The sequence below is a fragment of the Anopheles ziemanni genome, chromosome 2 (assembly GCF_943734765.1).
Source record: "Anopheles ziemanni chromosome 2, idAnoZiCoDA_A2_x.2, whole genome shotgun sequence".
Lineage (NCBI taxonomy): Eukaryota > Metazoa > Arthropoda > Insecta > Diptera > Culicidae > Anopheles > Anopheles ziemanni.
The window spans coordinates 22,041,043-22,054,989 of NC_080705.1; the positions used below are offsets into that span (position 1 = coordinate 22,041,043).

At 45.6% G+C, this 13,947-nt stretch overlaps 1 protein-coding gene across 1 annotated transcript in view; it reads right to left on the reverse strand.

The window, feature by feature from the left end:
* Positions 1–1,489: 1,489 nt before the first annotated feature.
* The window catches only part of LOC131293177 (T-box protein H15-like), a 44,270-nt gene continuing 31,812 nt past the window's right edge, over positions 1,490–13,947 (reverse strand). Inside the window, exons 4-6 of the mRNA XM_058321256.1 lie at positions 13,157–13,442; positions 9,082–9,326; positions 1,490–2,096 (exon numbers count right to left, since the gene is read on the reverse strand). Of these exons, the coding sequence (XP_058177239.1) occupies positions 1,490–2,096; positions 9,082–9,326; positions 13,157–13,442 (1,138 nt within the window). The remainder of the gene's footprint in view (positions 2,097–9,081; positions 9,327–13,156; positions 13,443–13,947) is intronic.

The window sequence follows — 13,947 nt, forward strand, 5'->3', positions numbered from 1 at the left end:
TTCGCGTGGAGCGATCGTAACGATCCTCGGCTTTGTCAGTCCCTCACCATGTGGATTCGGAGTTGAATCCTCTCGGAAACCGGAGAGGTAATGGGTGACTGGTTTTTTTTTCTCACATTGCCGTGGAATAAAAAAACGAGTCAGATTAAAGATTGTTCAAATTCCAAAATTGTCAAAAGCGAGGAAAAAGATACTGCCATTCCAAGTTGGCTCGCACCGTTGATTAATTGTTTGTCATCAATCATCACGAGTTCAGTTTGCTGCCTTTTATTATTTGGTACTTTCCACTTTTTTTTGGGGTTGACTCCTCCGAAGGTTTTGGGTGTGAAAAGCATCGCGATCAGCATCTTCGCGGACATACCGCTCGTAAATGTTCAACACCGACCGGTCGGGAGGGAACGGAGTTGTCCAACACTTCACTGCGCACGGCTCTTCCATCCGGCTACCGAACCGAACCCGACGATCCGGAATCAACCCGGTGCCATTTTCAGTAATGTACGGGCGTAAAAAAGTATCACATTACAGCTCGCTGCATTTGCACAATCGCACACATCGCACGACGAGCTGCATCATTTATCATTCCCCGGCCGAGTGCACCGTCGATCGTTTGTCTTTGCGCAGATTCTTCGAGGGCAGACGTCCCCCGCGTTTCGGGCGATAATGGACTTTTCGGGACGTGCAACATCCGGAACCTAAGGGGACACGAGCCTTCCGAATCCAGAAAACGGTGTACGGTAGCGCAAAAGATTGGCTATCGATGTCAAATGAGTCTACAAAGCATGGATCTAACGGAAACAAACATGATTAGTTCTTCTCGGCAAAGATGGCCGCTGGAAGAACCGGTCCGGTGTGCATCGACGTAGAATAAATTAAGATGCGTTGATACGCGTAGCGATTACGATTTGGCGTTACATTGTGTGTTTTCAGACGTTCCGATTTGTCAACGGCCTATTTTACCATTGTTCGAGTCAGGCCTTTGCCCTTGTCCCGAAACGAAAACAACTTGATTTATGTATATAATTACAGTAAGCTTTCTTTTATTTGGATTTAAGTTAAACTTGATTTAACAATTTTGGTGGTTACTCGTACAATTGCATATTTTAATTCGAGTTTCGATCACTTGCAAACACCTTCCATCGATGGGTTTTATATTTGCCCTTCTGATGTGTGACATTTGATACGTTTAATTCTTTTCCTAATTTATGATTTTCTCTTGATGATGCACCTTAGAATGTTTTGTAACACCAACTAAATTTGACCTTCTTTGAATAAATGATTAAAGCACGATGAAAATGATACAGAACGAAACCGATCCGACATTGAGCACAACACCCATCGAGTTTATTAAATAGTTGACGGCAGAGCTCCCGTGCCAGTTCTACCTTGTTGCGTACGGAATTTTCTTTATTAATACTGATGAGTTCATAAAGAAATCATACACCGATGACTAATCCGACAATCGGATCCACTTTTACTTTGTTTAGATCACTCAATTCGACGGACTCCGGGGAGAGCTTGGCGACGGGTGAGGTGGTGGAGCCGCTGGCATATGTGACGGTGGATGCTGAAGGTGCGATGGCTGAGGCTGAGGGTGGTGATGCGAAGCTTGCGGTATTTGGTATGGAGTAAAGCGCGAGAAGTGCTTCGCTCGCGGATCCGGCGACGGCGACGACCCGGAGGAAGAACTCGTCGGAGTCATCGGCGTTGAGGAGACAGTCGCGGATGGTCCCAGTGTTGGTGGTGGTTGGTGTGGAGGAGGAGTAGACCGAGGACCTCCGGCTGCCGCCGCGGCGGCCGCTATGAATCCGGGCGGAAGTTGATGGGCCGTCGCCCAGCCGGCCGAGTTTTGCCAGAGGCCAAGGTTTAGGGCGCCCAGATTCTGGGGACGCTGGTACATCTGTGGAAGAAGCAGCTCGCTGTAGGGCGAGCGACCCCACATCTGGAGGTGCTGGCGAGCTTTCTCGAGCAGGGCAGCTGATGAAGGATCCTGCAGGTCGTGGCCAGGACCGGCGGCAAACTGAGCCATTAGTGGATCCGGGAAGAGCCGGAGTGGAGATCGAAGGTGTTGTTCCAGTAAAAGTGCGTCCATGGGGTCTCTGTCATATAAAAGATACGAATAGAATTGTGATCAATTAGGATTGGAAATCATTTCTAGGCATATTTAATTCATGCGTTAAAAGAAGTCAGCTTGAGGTACTCTAACAGGTTTAAAGAATTTTACGTAATTCATTTCGTTTTTTCTGGTTTTTTTCATTTCCGCAAAGGCTGCATTTATTTTGTTCTATAATTAGCATTATCGCATGCCGAAGAATGTTGTAAAATCAGCTTCAAAAACCTGACATATTGTATTCTTTTAAGGGCGTTATAGAATCGCGATTTTTTAACAACACAAATCACAAAGAGACACACAATCGCCACGGTAAGTGTGATGATGGTTTGGGGCAGATTTGGTTCCAATCACGCGCGGTCGCGTTTGTGTTGCGTGCTGCGGACAACTTCACACCTTACCAATCTTCATCATTATCATCAGCACCGGCCGTGTCTGGTGCGGCTGCCGGAGGTTACGTTTTTGACAGGCTGCGATTTGGCAAAGGATCACTTTGGTCTCATGCGTGGTGAGATTGTGGTCAAAATTTTATTCTTTTTCTTTAACATGTTGACTGTCATGGCTATCATTTTGATAGCCAGCTGTCATTAGTTCTAAAATGTTTTTGTCCCATGAATGAATTAAAAAGCAACTTGAAAATTGTAGTAATATTTAATATCAATTCTTTGGGAAGCTCAGTTTTTGTTTAGCCATAGAAAACCGTCGGTTTTATACATCATATCAACAAATTTAATAAAAAAAAAGAGTGTACTAAAAAAGTGTCTTAAAAACGCTTGGCAATCAACGTTTAAATCACCCAAAGTTTGCGGTTGATGTTCAAATAATGCGTGTTTGTGTTTATTTGAGAAGTTAAAAAATCTTATTTTCATAGTCAAAATCTCCGGTTGTGGTTCATTTCTAGTACTCAGGTAAGTTTAAGAATGTTAAGAATCGAATAGAATTAAACGGAACCACTTTAAAATACCTCAGCTAATGAGAAGGTTGAGCCAATTTAGATGAGAACCGGTTCGAAAAAGCCATACTGTCTACACTTTAGAACCGCTCGGAACGCAGCGCGCCACAGCGTCTGGCTCGATAAAAGCTGCAACGATTCTTCGAAAACACAAAAAAAAACTCCCAAAACTAAAGCATCCTGCGTCGAAGTTATTGTCGGCCGAAAGTAAATTACCGGGTTCGGTACATTCTTCGATCCTTCGCTCGTTCAGGGATCCTTCAATTCCGTTCACTTTTCCGACCAGTGCGTTTCGTCCAAGGGACGAAGGATGCACATTTTCCGAACGAGTTCTGCATTAAAATTCATCAATTTCGAATAAATTACTCCAGCAGCCCGCCGCATGACCGGGGATAGCCCGAGCATAAACCCGAGCGAGCAGTTTTGCAGAAGCTGCTGAAAATGAGCATTCATCGGGTTTTCGGGGTTCCTCATTTCGGTGGCCGCACCAATTGGACACGCGGGCGAGGTGGACGCAAAACGGGGCACCCATCATGTTGGCATGCACTTTTATCAATCATTACCCTCGGTGTGGCGCGCTGATGATGTATGATGGTCCACGGACAACATAATAATTTATGTTTTTTCGGCATTCATCTCATCTCGCATCGGTTCGGTTCGGGTGTTTCATTTCGCTCCGTTTCTTAACTAGCTTCGGCCTGCTCTGGTGCACGGCTTTCCCATTTGGCCTCAGTTTGCCTGTCCTGTCCGCTGAAACAGCGCGCCGACTGTGCGAAGACAGGCAAGTGCGGCCCTAAAGTGTCAGAATAATTACGCACCACTTTTAACAACCATTTAAGTATCCCGGGCCGAACCGTGGGGCTGATAGTTTGCACGCCGCCCTGTAATCATCACATTTGGAAAGGATGAACTTCACCACGTTCGCGTATTATTTTCCGAACCGGGACTTGGAGGCTTTGGGGGGGGCTCTTTTATGCTCTTTGTTTTCCTCCGCTCCTTTGGCGGGACGAGTGCATTCGTGTCAAAACAATGCATTGCGCAAAATGGACACTCCGCGAACTCCTCCAGTCCGAGGCGGTGCGTTTGAGCGAAAAGAGGTGAAAATTTAATGAAATTAAGGTGCGAAAAAGGAGGGCTTTTCTTTGGCGGCAAATTTAGCCCCGGCAGTGGACAGTGGGCAGAGTGTGTAATTCAATGGGACAAAATATATTGTCGTGAATAACCAATCTCATTTTGAAGTATCTGACCTAGCGACCATTTGATTTGTAAAAAAATCATTTAAATTATATTTTGTTATATCCTAAATGGTTCTGCAAATTTAGATCGTTCAAATTGGATCTTAACGCCATTATCCTTAGGGGTAATTTTTCTTCTCCGAAACACGGTTGCAAACGATCGTTATCCTTGCGGTAGCGCATGCAATACAAGCTCAATTACATCATTGTACCTTTCACCGGCCAACAACACCGATTCGAGTGGCCAATCGAGGGCGCATTCTAACGGCATTGTCGAGTGAAAGTTTAACGGCTGTTCATGTTGAGGTTAATTTTAACTGAATTAAAACCCGCAATACAACCAAGAAAGAATGTAGCCAACCTGCTTGCAAGTGGAGCGGTGCATAAAGTGTTGGGTTGATCTTTTTCTTTTTTATTATTGGGTGAGCGGTTTTCGCTTTTTCGTTTTATATGCCACCACCTTGGCTTGCCTTGACCGCTACCGTGGACCGCTCGGTGGTGCATAATTTGTGCCAGTGCAGCGGAAGTGAGGTGAAAAAAGCGGGAAAAAATGAATCGTTAAAAACATCGAAAAGGTGGTGCTACAAATCCCGCTATCGTGGCCAGGCGTGCAGGATGACCAGCGATCATTTTTTGTACTTGTTTTATGATTATTATGCCCCGGCTTTGGCGGTTCTCCCGTCTTGGGGTGCTGTTTTTTCGCATTCTTGCACATTTGCTGACTTTTGCTGGAAGAAGTCGGTATTCATACCGAACACTTCACTGTGTTGAAAAGGACTGGTCGAGCAGGTTGGTAAAAGAAGGACAGGGTGTCCTGGCCGATCGATCAGTTCTTGGCAGCATGCAAACGGTTTCGTCTGTGTTCTCCACTTCCCTTCGTAAATCATCCTTTCACTCGTTCATTTTTGAAGAATGTTTCAGATTTTTCTTCTTCGTTCCTGCCAGTGCTGTTCACAATTTATTCAAATTATGCGTTAATTACGCTCCGGTTCGATACCTCAACGGATCCTTCTCCTTCACTATCCAAAAGGGAGAATGGTCATATCAAAGCAGCACCGAACGCAGATGCACCCGAAACCCTACCTTTACCTTCTTGGCTGGCACTTTTCCTCAAATTAACACTTCACGGACGAGTACTTTTTTTTACAAAATTTCTTCATTTCGATGCTTTCGTTAAACACGACACTTTTTCGTAAAAGGTGATCCCATCTTCCGTACAGTTCAATCTCGGCGTACCTTTCCCTCCGCCTCGGACGACTCGCTGTCGCTGGCAAATCAATGCCGAAAGTGGTGCGCAAATTTGCTAAAATTACCCATCCTTGACGTGCAGCATGCCGGTGGTGGTGCTCCAGATTTTTCCAAAGGCTGTTGTCGGGCGTTCGGTTTGATCTTACCGAAAAGGCAAAAACTACCGACAAACGAAGGACACCAACGGTGGTTACTGTCATAAATAATTATGCTCCCTTGCTGTGTTATTAAACAGCTCAATCCGTTGCCTTTGCAGGAAACTATTTATGGTGCTCGTGATGGTGGTGTTTGTAGCTTTAAATAGTGGTATATTTTCTACGTGAATCAGTTATGATACCTTCTGAAGGTGTGGTAAATAAATTTTCACTATTATTACTCCTTTTAAATAAGTACTCAAAACTAAAGCGGAAGTAGTTTTTCACCAATGATTTTTCTTCAATATTTCCTATCATCGCAACAAAAACAATATTTTCTGTCTTCAAGCAAAAGTCTAAGAGGTGAGAAAAAGAAACAAAATCCCCGCACCATCCCCGGCAAGGCAGGAAAACAATCAGAAAGTAATCAATAACACTAATTGGCCCAATAAATCATGCCCGCGCGGCATTAGTGTCGGCATTTTCCTCGGTTTTTCCCGCCAACCAGCCGCTCCGCTTCCAACGACAAACGGGTTCGCTACATATAAGCTGAAGACGAAGACGTGGCAAAGTGCTGGCGGACCTGAACTCCTCAACGACAGTTGATTGAAATTTCCCACCGTCGCCATCGCACTGTGGGTTCATTTTTTGGACCGGGAGGGTGAAACTGTGTTCATTGCAAAATAATTGTCTTAGCGCTAGAGGAGAGAAAAATATCGATACCAACACAAGCGCACTCGCGGGGATGCCGACGGACGGAACGACAATGTACAGTCAACGTTATCGATGTTGGTGGTTGTGATGTAGATGTTTTTCCGTTTTCCTCCAACGACGATATGATGGGATATCGATCGGCGCAGTTTCACTCGGAGCGGCCCCATTAATCAACGTTCGATTTTCCTTCCTCTCGTCTCGTGGTGCTTTCCGCGCAATGATGCGGAGATTTTTTATCACCTTCCCAATAAGACACGGGCGGTGTCTTTTCTTGGTGAAAAACGAACTCGAGGAACTACATCGAACGGGGCTGCGGCCCATCTGAAGACAGAACCGGGAAAATAGCGTACAAGAAGTGAAAAAAATAACCCAATCGCTCCCGCTCGTCGAGACCCGTTCACAACAATCTTGCACGCGTCGTAGAAGAAAATTGATTCAAGACACCACATCGATGACGATTCCGGGGGCTCGCGGAAATGCATTGGATGGCCTTTTTCCTTGCCAAAGCGTTCCAACTGCTCCAAGTTTCGGTGCCGATCCCGCGCCATATACTTAACGGGGTGTTGTAACGAGTTCGGGGTGTTCGAAGCGAAAACATGGAAACTCAGCCGGGCGCAACGGACGGGATGAGAAGTGATTCCGCGATGTTGGCGGCTTTTCGGACCCTAATTATAGACCGCGCGCGAGTGCGGCAGCCGCGCGCAAAACGTGGCGAGCGAATATTAATGCTGTTTGGTGGTGTTTTCTCGCTCCGGTTTTCCTTCCCCCTGCACCGAGAGAGGTCTCGTTTTTTTTTGTGTCCGTGCCAAAGCGAGAACGAAGCGATGTTTCATTATTGCAACAAATCAGCAGGCTTTGGAAATGGTATTGTGGAGGATCGGAAGGACTGAACTAAGGAACATTCTTCTTATGTTTTTCGTAGGTTTGCAAGGTAATAAACATTTTCTTAGAACCCACAATGTTACCAAGAAGAATTTCATTTTTGTTCCAAATGTTTCTAGGAAACACAAACAATTTAATACTAGCACAAAAATTATATCGAAATAGCTTTCAATCATTTTCGATCTTCCATTATATCCCAATTTTATGATTTTGCTTCAAAACCGTTCAAAAATTGATAACGGTAATAAAAATATTTTGTTCAAGCCCAAAATATTTAAAAATAATTAACACGACGTATCGTAATAGTAGAAAACACCAGATCCATGATGGCTGTTTTAGTCAAGTTGTCGGCAAACAACAAAGACGCGAGAATTCGTGTCCGAAAAGGATAATTTAATAATCAACAATAATTGTCCGAACGCAACGCGCGTGTCCACGATTCGCACTCGCACGCTTCCATTTTATATTTATTGCTGTTGAAATGATCCCTGAGCTCGCCGATCGGTTGCCCGTTCATGTGTTACTTTTTCCGTTTGTTACTCTCCTTCCTACATGTCTTGCAAGTTCCTCTCGAAGAAATCGTTTTCCGAGCAGTAATTTCAAATTGCACCACAACTCAATCGCTTGTAACCTCAAAACAGTTCAAGTATTTATTTCTGCCTAGCATAGATCTAGGTGTGTTTCCCCCCCACAACCATGCTTTTCCTATCCGCACCCCCCCTCGGTGGGTGCAGTTGCAGCATAAAAAAGGGGGAGGTGCGTTCATTAACGGCGCGAAAGGGCACATCAAAGCTACGCAACGCTCAAACCGTGCCACCGCTTGATGGATGATGATGATGAACGGCGGCGTTTGAGTTGATGATTTGTTTGAGCATTTCAACGTCTTCGGCCTTCGGCTTTCGGCCGTGGTTTGCGTCGTCTTTGACGACGGCACCGGGCGCCTTTATCGGTGAACCTGTTTCGTTCGGTGTACAACATTGAACAGCGTCTACCACGGTATCGTCTGGCGGTGAGGGTTTCATTTCCATTTTCGTTCCTCTTTTTTTTTAAACCCGCTTTTTTCCTCACAATAGGTGTAAGAAATAAATGTTATGGCTTGTTTCAACACCGCTCCGCAACGTCTCGAAGCCGGCGACGTGAATGTGATTGTGTTTACGTTTTTGCAAACATGTTTTCGTCTATGTTTGCCCGAGCCCGGGCCTCAAATTGATTGTTTATGTTCGGCCAATTAGCGACAAGTCAGGCGAATCCCCGAGCGAAGCGACTACAAAAACCGCCTCAGCAGCAGCTGATTTGCATCGCGCGAAACGGCTCGAGATCAATTGATTTTTGCCGATGATGTTGTCTGGCACAAAATTTGTAGCTACCGTAATGCCGATCATCATCAACGTTTTAAAAAGCGTTATGGCCCGGCCACACGCGGTAAAAGCATTGCGAGGTGCAAAAGTAACATTAAAATGCACCGCGCAGGTGCATCGATAGGAAAATTATAGGTTTTGAGCAGTAAACAGTTATATATTTTTACAAGCTGAACGGTCGTTACATGGTGCTTTTACACCTCGCTTCTCCGAGGAAAGCTGCTCTTATTTAAATTCATTGCTCGGACGCCGTTGGCTTTTGAGCTACTTTCTTGTGCGTTGAGAACGGACAAAGAAAAGCGGGGTAGCATAAGGCTTCTGATAAGTATAAGGTGATCGAACAGGCAAGATAGACAGTGCAAAATACTACCTATATCATAAACTAGATTCTCTTGTTTTGTGAACAATTTAAACACGCACACAAACAGCAGACATTATTCCTACAACTCACCTATCGAAGTCGGTGAGCCGCGACGAGTCCCGGAAGCCTTTGGCGAACGGATTCGAGTCTATTTTCAGCTTCGTTATCAGCTGGTTCTGGTACGCCGTCACCGCCGTGAAGATCGTCTCCGGGAAAACGTACGTCTTGTGGTCGACGTCGGCCAGCTCCTTTGGTGTGATGGGAATGCTTTGCCCCGGTCCCAGCCGGGCCAGATGTATCCGAGGCTGATAGCGGTGCATGGAGTTGAGGACAATCTGGGAGACAAATAAAGATTGTAAAATAATACATTATTCGTTAATTGGTGAAAAAAGAATCTTAGATTCGTGCTTTATAAAATTGATTTCTACCATAATTCTTCATATTGAAAGATAACGAAGGGAAAAGAATGCTTGTGCGCATGCTTGGTAACATTCGCACAAGGAATCCACATAAGATTCACCACTACCAACATTCAGGGATACAAGGATATTGAAGTGTCAGAGGACGACTTTAAAATATTTTTCTCGAGAATATTTTAGTCAAATCCGTTTATTGTAGATTTAAATTCCGGACAAATTTACTGTTTTAATTATCAATTTGTTCACATTATTCATGTTCTGAATTTCATATCGCAATGATATCGCAATGATGACTTATTAAAGTCTTTTTTTTTATTTTTTTTTTTTTATTATTATCTCTTCACTACAAGAGATACACCCCAAACCAACATTACATCATGTTTAACCAACAAAAAAAAAAACGCCATCGCAATAACATCGCTCGCTTATCCTTTTCCCTCGCCGAAGTATTACATCGATTTGTGTTGTTCTTCCCTATCTCTTATTTGTTCCCTCTTTTGTCCCGGAAGGTCGTTTGTGTACGACCCTCATCCCGCCATTTTAGTCGACGATTAGGCGCGAAACCACCCCCGGGGGTTAATAAAACACGCAAACGTACACGTATTTCACCGGCTGGCGTAGTGTTTGTAGTGTAGTTGTCTGTTGTACTCGCTGGGTGATAGGGAAGGTTTCGTTTGTTTTTTCTTCCTTTTTGATACTGTTCATTTTTCCATTCTGCCCGCCCTACTGTTTGTTGGCTTGTTTGTTTGTTTGTCTGTTTGCCTACTCGCTTGGTTGTCTGTTTGCCATCCGTTCGCTAGGAGTAAGTGGCTCTACCGACACCGTCCATCGTGGGCCATAATCACCCTGTGGGCATTTGAATTAAGGTTATGTAGCTACATTTCTTCACCCCTCGAAATGTCTGCCGACGCTCCGGGCGGACATTGGCAACATTGAGGGTAGAATGTATTTTTAAACAGGATATCGTTAGGCTACGAATGCGTGTGTATGTTGCAGGAGCAAGGTGTGATGATCGTTAAAATGGATGTAAGAACTCGATTTAAGGGGTGCCAATTAGGATTTACGGAGCAAGACAATGTTGTTTTATATTTTCTATATTATTTATAATCTACTAAAACACACACTTGATTGAAATATTTTAAACAAAGGTTATGTGATCAAAACAATTTCTTTGCACACTTAAGCAATCACCTTTTCTGACCAACGTTTGTCCAACACAAACCAGAGTTCGAAACAAAATGGCCACCCTTCGGGCCGCAAGCGGCAAATAAAGGATGACATCTCCCCCAGGGAGAGAGATTGTTTTAGATTAGCCCTGTTATATCTTCCCATTTCTTTCCCAACCCGGCGTTCGCCCTCGCCCCCGTCATCGACTGAGATGTAATTCCTTTTTAATCTGCCCATTCGCGAGACGTAATCTAGACGCGTGCTCTAGCAAACACACATATACCCGGTGTAAGCTGTCAGAATCGTAGCTGAGTTAGGGAATGCCATTTAGGGGGTCGACCGGAATGGGCGAGTAAAGACGAGTTTGTGAGTGTGTGTTTGTGTGTGGCTATTGGGTGGTGGAGTCCGGATTCGAGTCCGCAGTAGGAAAAGATTACGAGAAAATATGCGGAGGAGGATGTCATAAATTCGAAACATGAACGATGATACCTCGCACACTGTATCGATGTCTTAGATATTTATATCTTTATTATTGATATTTATTTCCCCCCCCCCCCCCCCCTCCTCTCCCTACCGGGGAGAGCTTCCCTCCTTCCATCGTCCACGCTGCTAAGAGGGCTCCACTATTTGCGTTTTGCCCCGTTGGCCTTTCTCCAGGCCGTCGAAAAGATCGATATCGGTTTCATCAAATCACCATTTACGCTTCTCGCCTTTTCTGGTGTGGTCTGCTCCAAGCTGGTGGGCCAACGAAGAGTGCTGAAGATGGGGTTTTAGAAGGGAGGGGTTTCGCTCGGTCCGTCGGATTGAGACTGCTGCCAATGGAGCGTTAAAATTTCAGCGAATAAATAAACGCGCGAGAAATTCTATACATTTTATGGCTGTATCCTTTCAATAAATAATAACACATCGCGCTGGCCGGTGGAGAAACTGTGGCCAGGCAGAAGGATTGCGTACCCGGAGGTTGGACTAGGTGGACCACGCTTCAGCACCCTGGACGCTACTGAAACGCCCGCAGCTTCCAACCAGTTTGAGACGGTGCTAAAGCCAGACGGATTTAGTGAAACGGAGAGTCGTTGGGTTCGCTTCATTCGATTGGTCTGTACAATCGACTGTTGGTGCCAAATGCTGGAACGCTGATGAGCATCGTCTTTCATAATTAAATATGCATCAATATTTAAGCCAAAAGGTGACAACGTTCTGCAGGTTTCGCGATAAATATGAGTTTATTTGTCTCTTCCACACATCTTTCTTTTGTTTATAAACTCGAAAGATAGTTATTTGAGAAAGATCAAGATTTGTAGTCAAAATAAAATCAAATCTCTCGGTACATCCAATCTCCATCGGATAACGCCAGCAATCAACAAAACGTAGCCACGCTGACGAGTGATGCTTCCCCCTGGCTAATGAGGTTGATTATTAATGACATCCCGTTACGATTTTCCCTTTCCCCTTGTGCTTGTTAAATTTTCCACGGAAATCTTTTGTGAGGGAGCAGATTGGGAGAACGGTGGCATTCTCCTCCGAACGCGGGCACAAAAAGTAACTAACCGAAGGAAAAGAAATAAATGCAACAGACCTCGAAACATACCATTCACCCGTGGAATGCACGACGGTCGTCTAACGCCTCCAATACACCCACAATAAAAAAAAGAAGTCTAACCTGCGCCCATCCTCCAGGCGCGTCTGTGCGTCTCATAATTAATGGATCGTGTCACGATGCACTTGTCATCTGTCAAAACAGTGAACAGATGAACTCAGTCGTATCACTGCACCGAACGCCGAGGCGCCACCAGAAGGTTCTTGTCCTCCCCTCCCCCACCAACCGTCGCAATGGAGATAGTTCTGGGAAAATTTAAATAACATCCAGCCACGGCTCGTTTTCCTAGAAGCTGGTGATCTTGGACCTCTTTGCGGTGACAGTTTGTGCCGGAGGTGGTGATCAAAGTTGTATGAGCGCCCAGAGAACCGGTAGGTGTGTCACGTTCGAACATTCTTGCCCCCGAAAGTTGGGGTTGGTTGCTTCTTTTTCTCAACTCCAGGGCCTTGTTGCCTTCTTGCCTTCGATCAAGATGAACAAGTGACGAAGAATAGGGTAGCCCGCGTCGGTGGACCTGCCCTGAAACATAAGAACCACCGTTGGCTGGCAGGTCGGATCCCCATCACAGGCGCCCGGGGACGCATTTCAACCCAAACGTTGAAGGACGGGAATTAAGTCAGTTTGAAATAATTTGACAGACAAAAATCGTGTAAATAATTTGTTTTCGTTCACGCTGAACCCCGCACGGTTGCCCACCCCCGAAACGATCGTTGAGTCCCTACGGGACTCCAAAAGGTTATGTTTTGCCTGTCCGCTGGCTAATGAATCCAAATTAATCAACTTTTCCTCCCGTCCGGGGCCCGTACGTCATCGTCATCGGGATCGCGAAGCTCCGCTCGTTTGGGGTCCGAGGTTTTGCCGTGATTTATAAGATCGTATCAAATTTCTTGCTCCCTCCGTGGGGTGGAGGGGATGTGAGGGTGCCTCCTTCTAGAGTCAGGGGTGGTTTTTTTTTTGAGTAGCTGGAGATGATCCGACTTACCTGCCCATTCTTGTCCATCTCATTGTTGGTTAGTTTCACTTTTTCGAACGAGATAACCTGTTTGCGCAGGGCATCGGCCCCGAGCGGGGTGTCCGGGTGGGCGTAGAGGCGGGCGGGGGGCGGCGGGTCCGCCTTGCCGGCCACCAGCCAGGCCGACCGGTGGTACGCGTAACGGTAGCGCCGGTTGTCAACCGGGACCACGTCCAGCAGCACCACGTACCGGTCGGCTGGCGTGATTTGGCGCAGCGGGCCGGAGAAGGAAACGCGCACCGTCGGGAACATGCGCCTGTGGAGAGAGGAGGGAGAGAAAGAAAAGGGAAGTGGGGTGGTTAGCATGTTTTCAGAAGGAAATTCCTGTCAGTGGAGCCACCCATGGAGCTCAAGTTTTATTGCTGTATGATCGATATTTGTCTAAACTTTGTCGAGTTAAATGAAACTCCTTCTTATCTGAATTTTAGAACTTGGATAAAAGAGACTATCTTAAGTAAAAACAATGGAACTAAACATAGCAAAAATAAACGCAAAGAATATAAATCCCAAAGAGACTGTAGAAAATACGTCTAACGAAGAAAAGGAGAGCAGCTCGGTGGAATGCTCGGGTTTCGTGCCACCTTCGACACGTTTCGACACAAGCGTAACGGAAGGCCAACTTGTACCTTCGATGCTCCCGGCCTTTGCCTGGCCACCGAACGGTTTCTCCGGCAGGAACCTGTCAACAGTCAATTCGACATGGAAACGAACGGTTTTCCGAAACGAACGGAATGTGGATGTCAAAAATTGAAAATTAACAG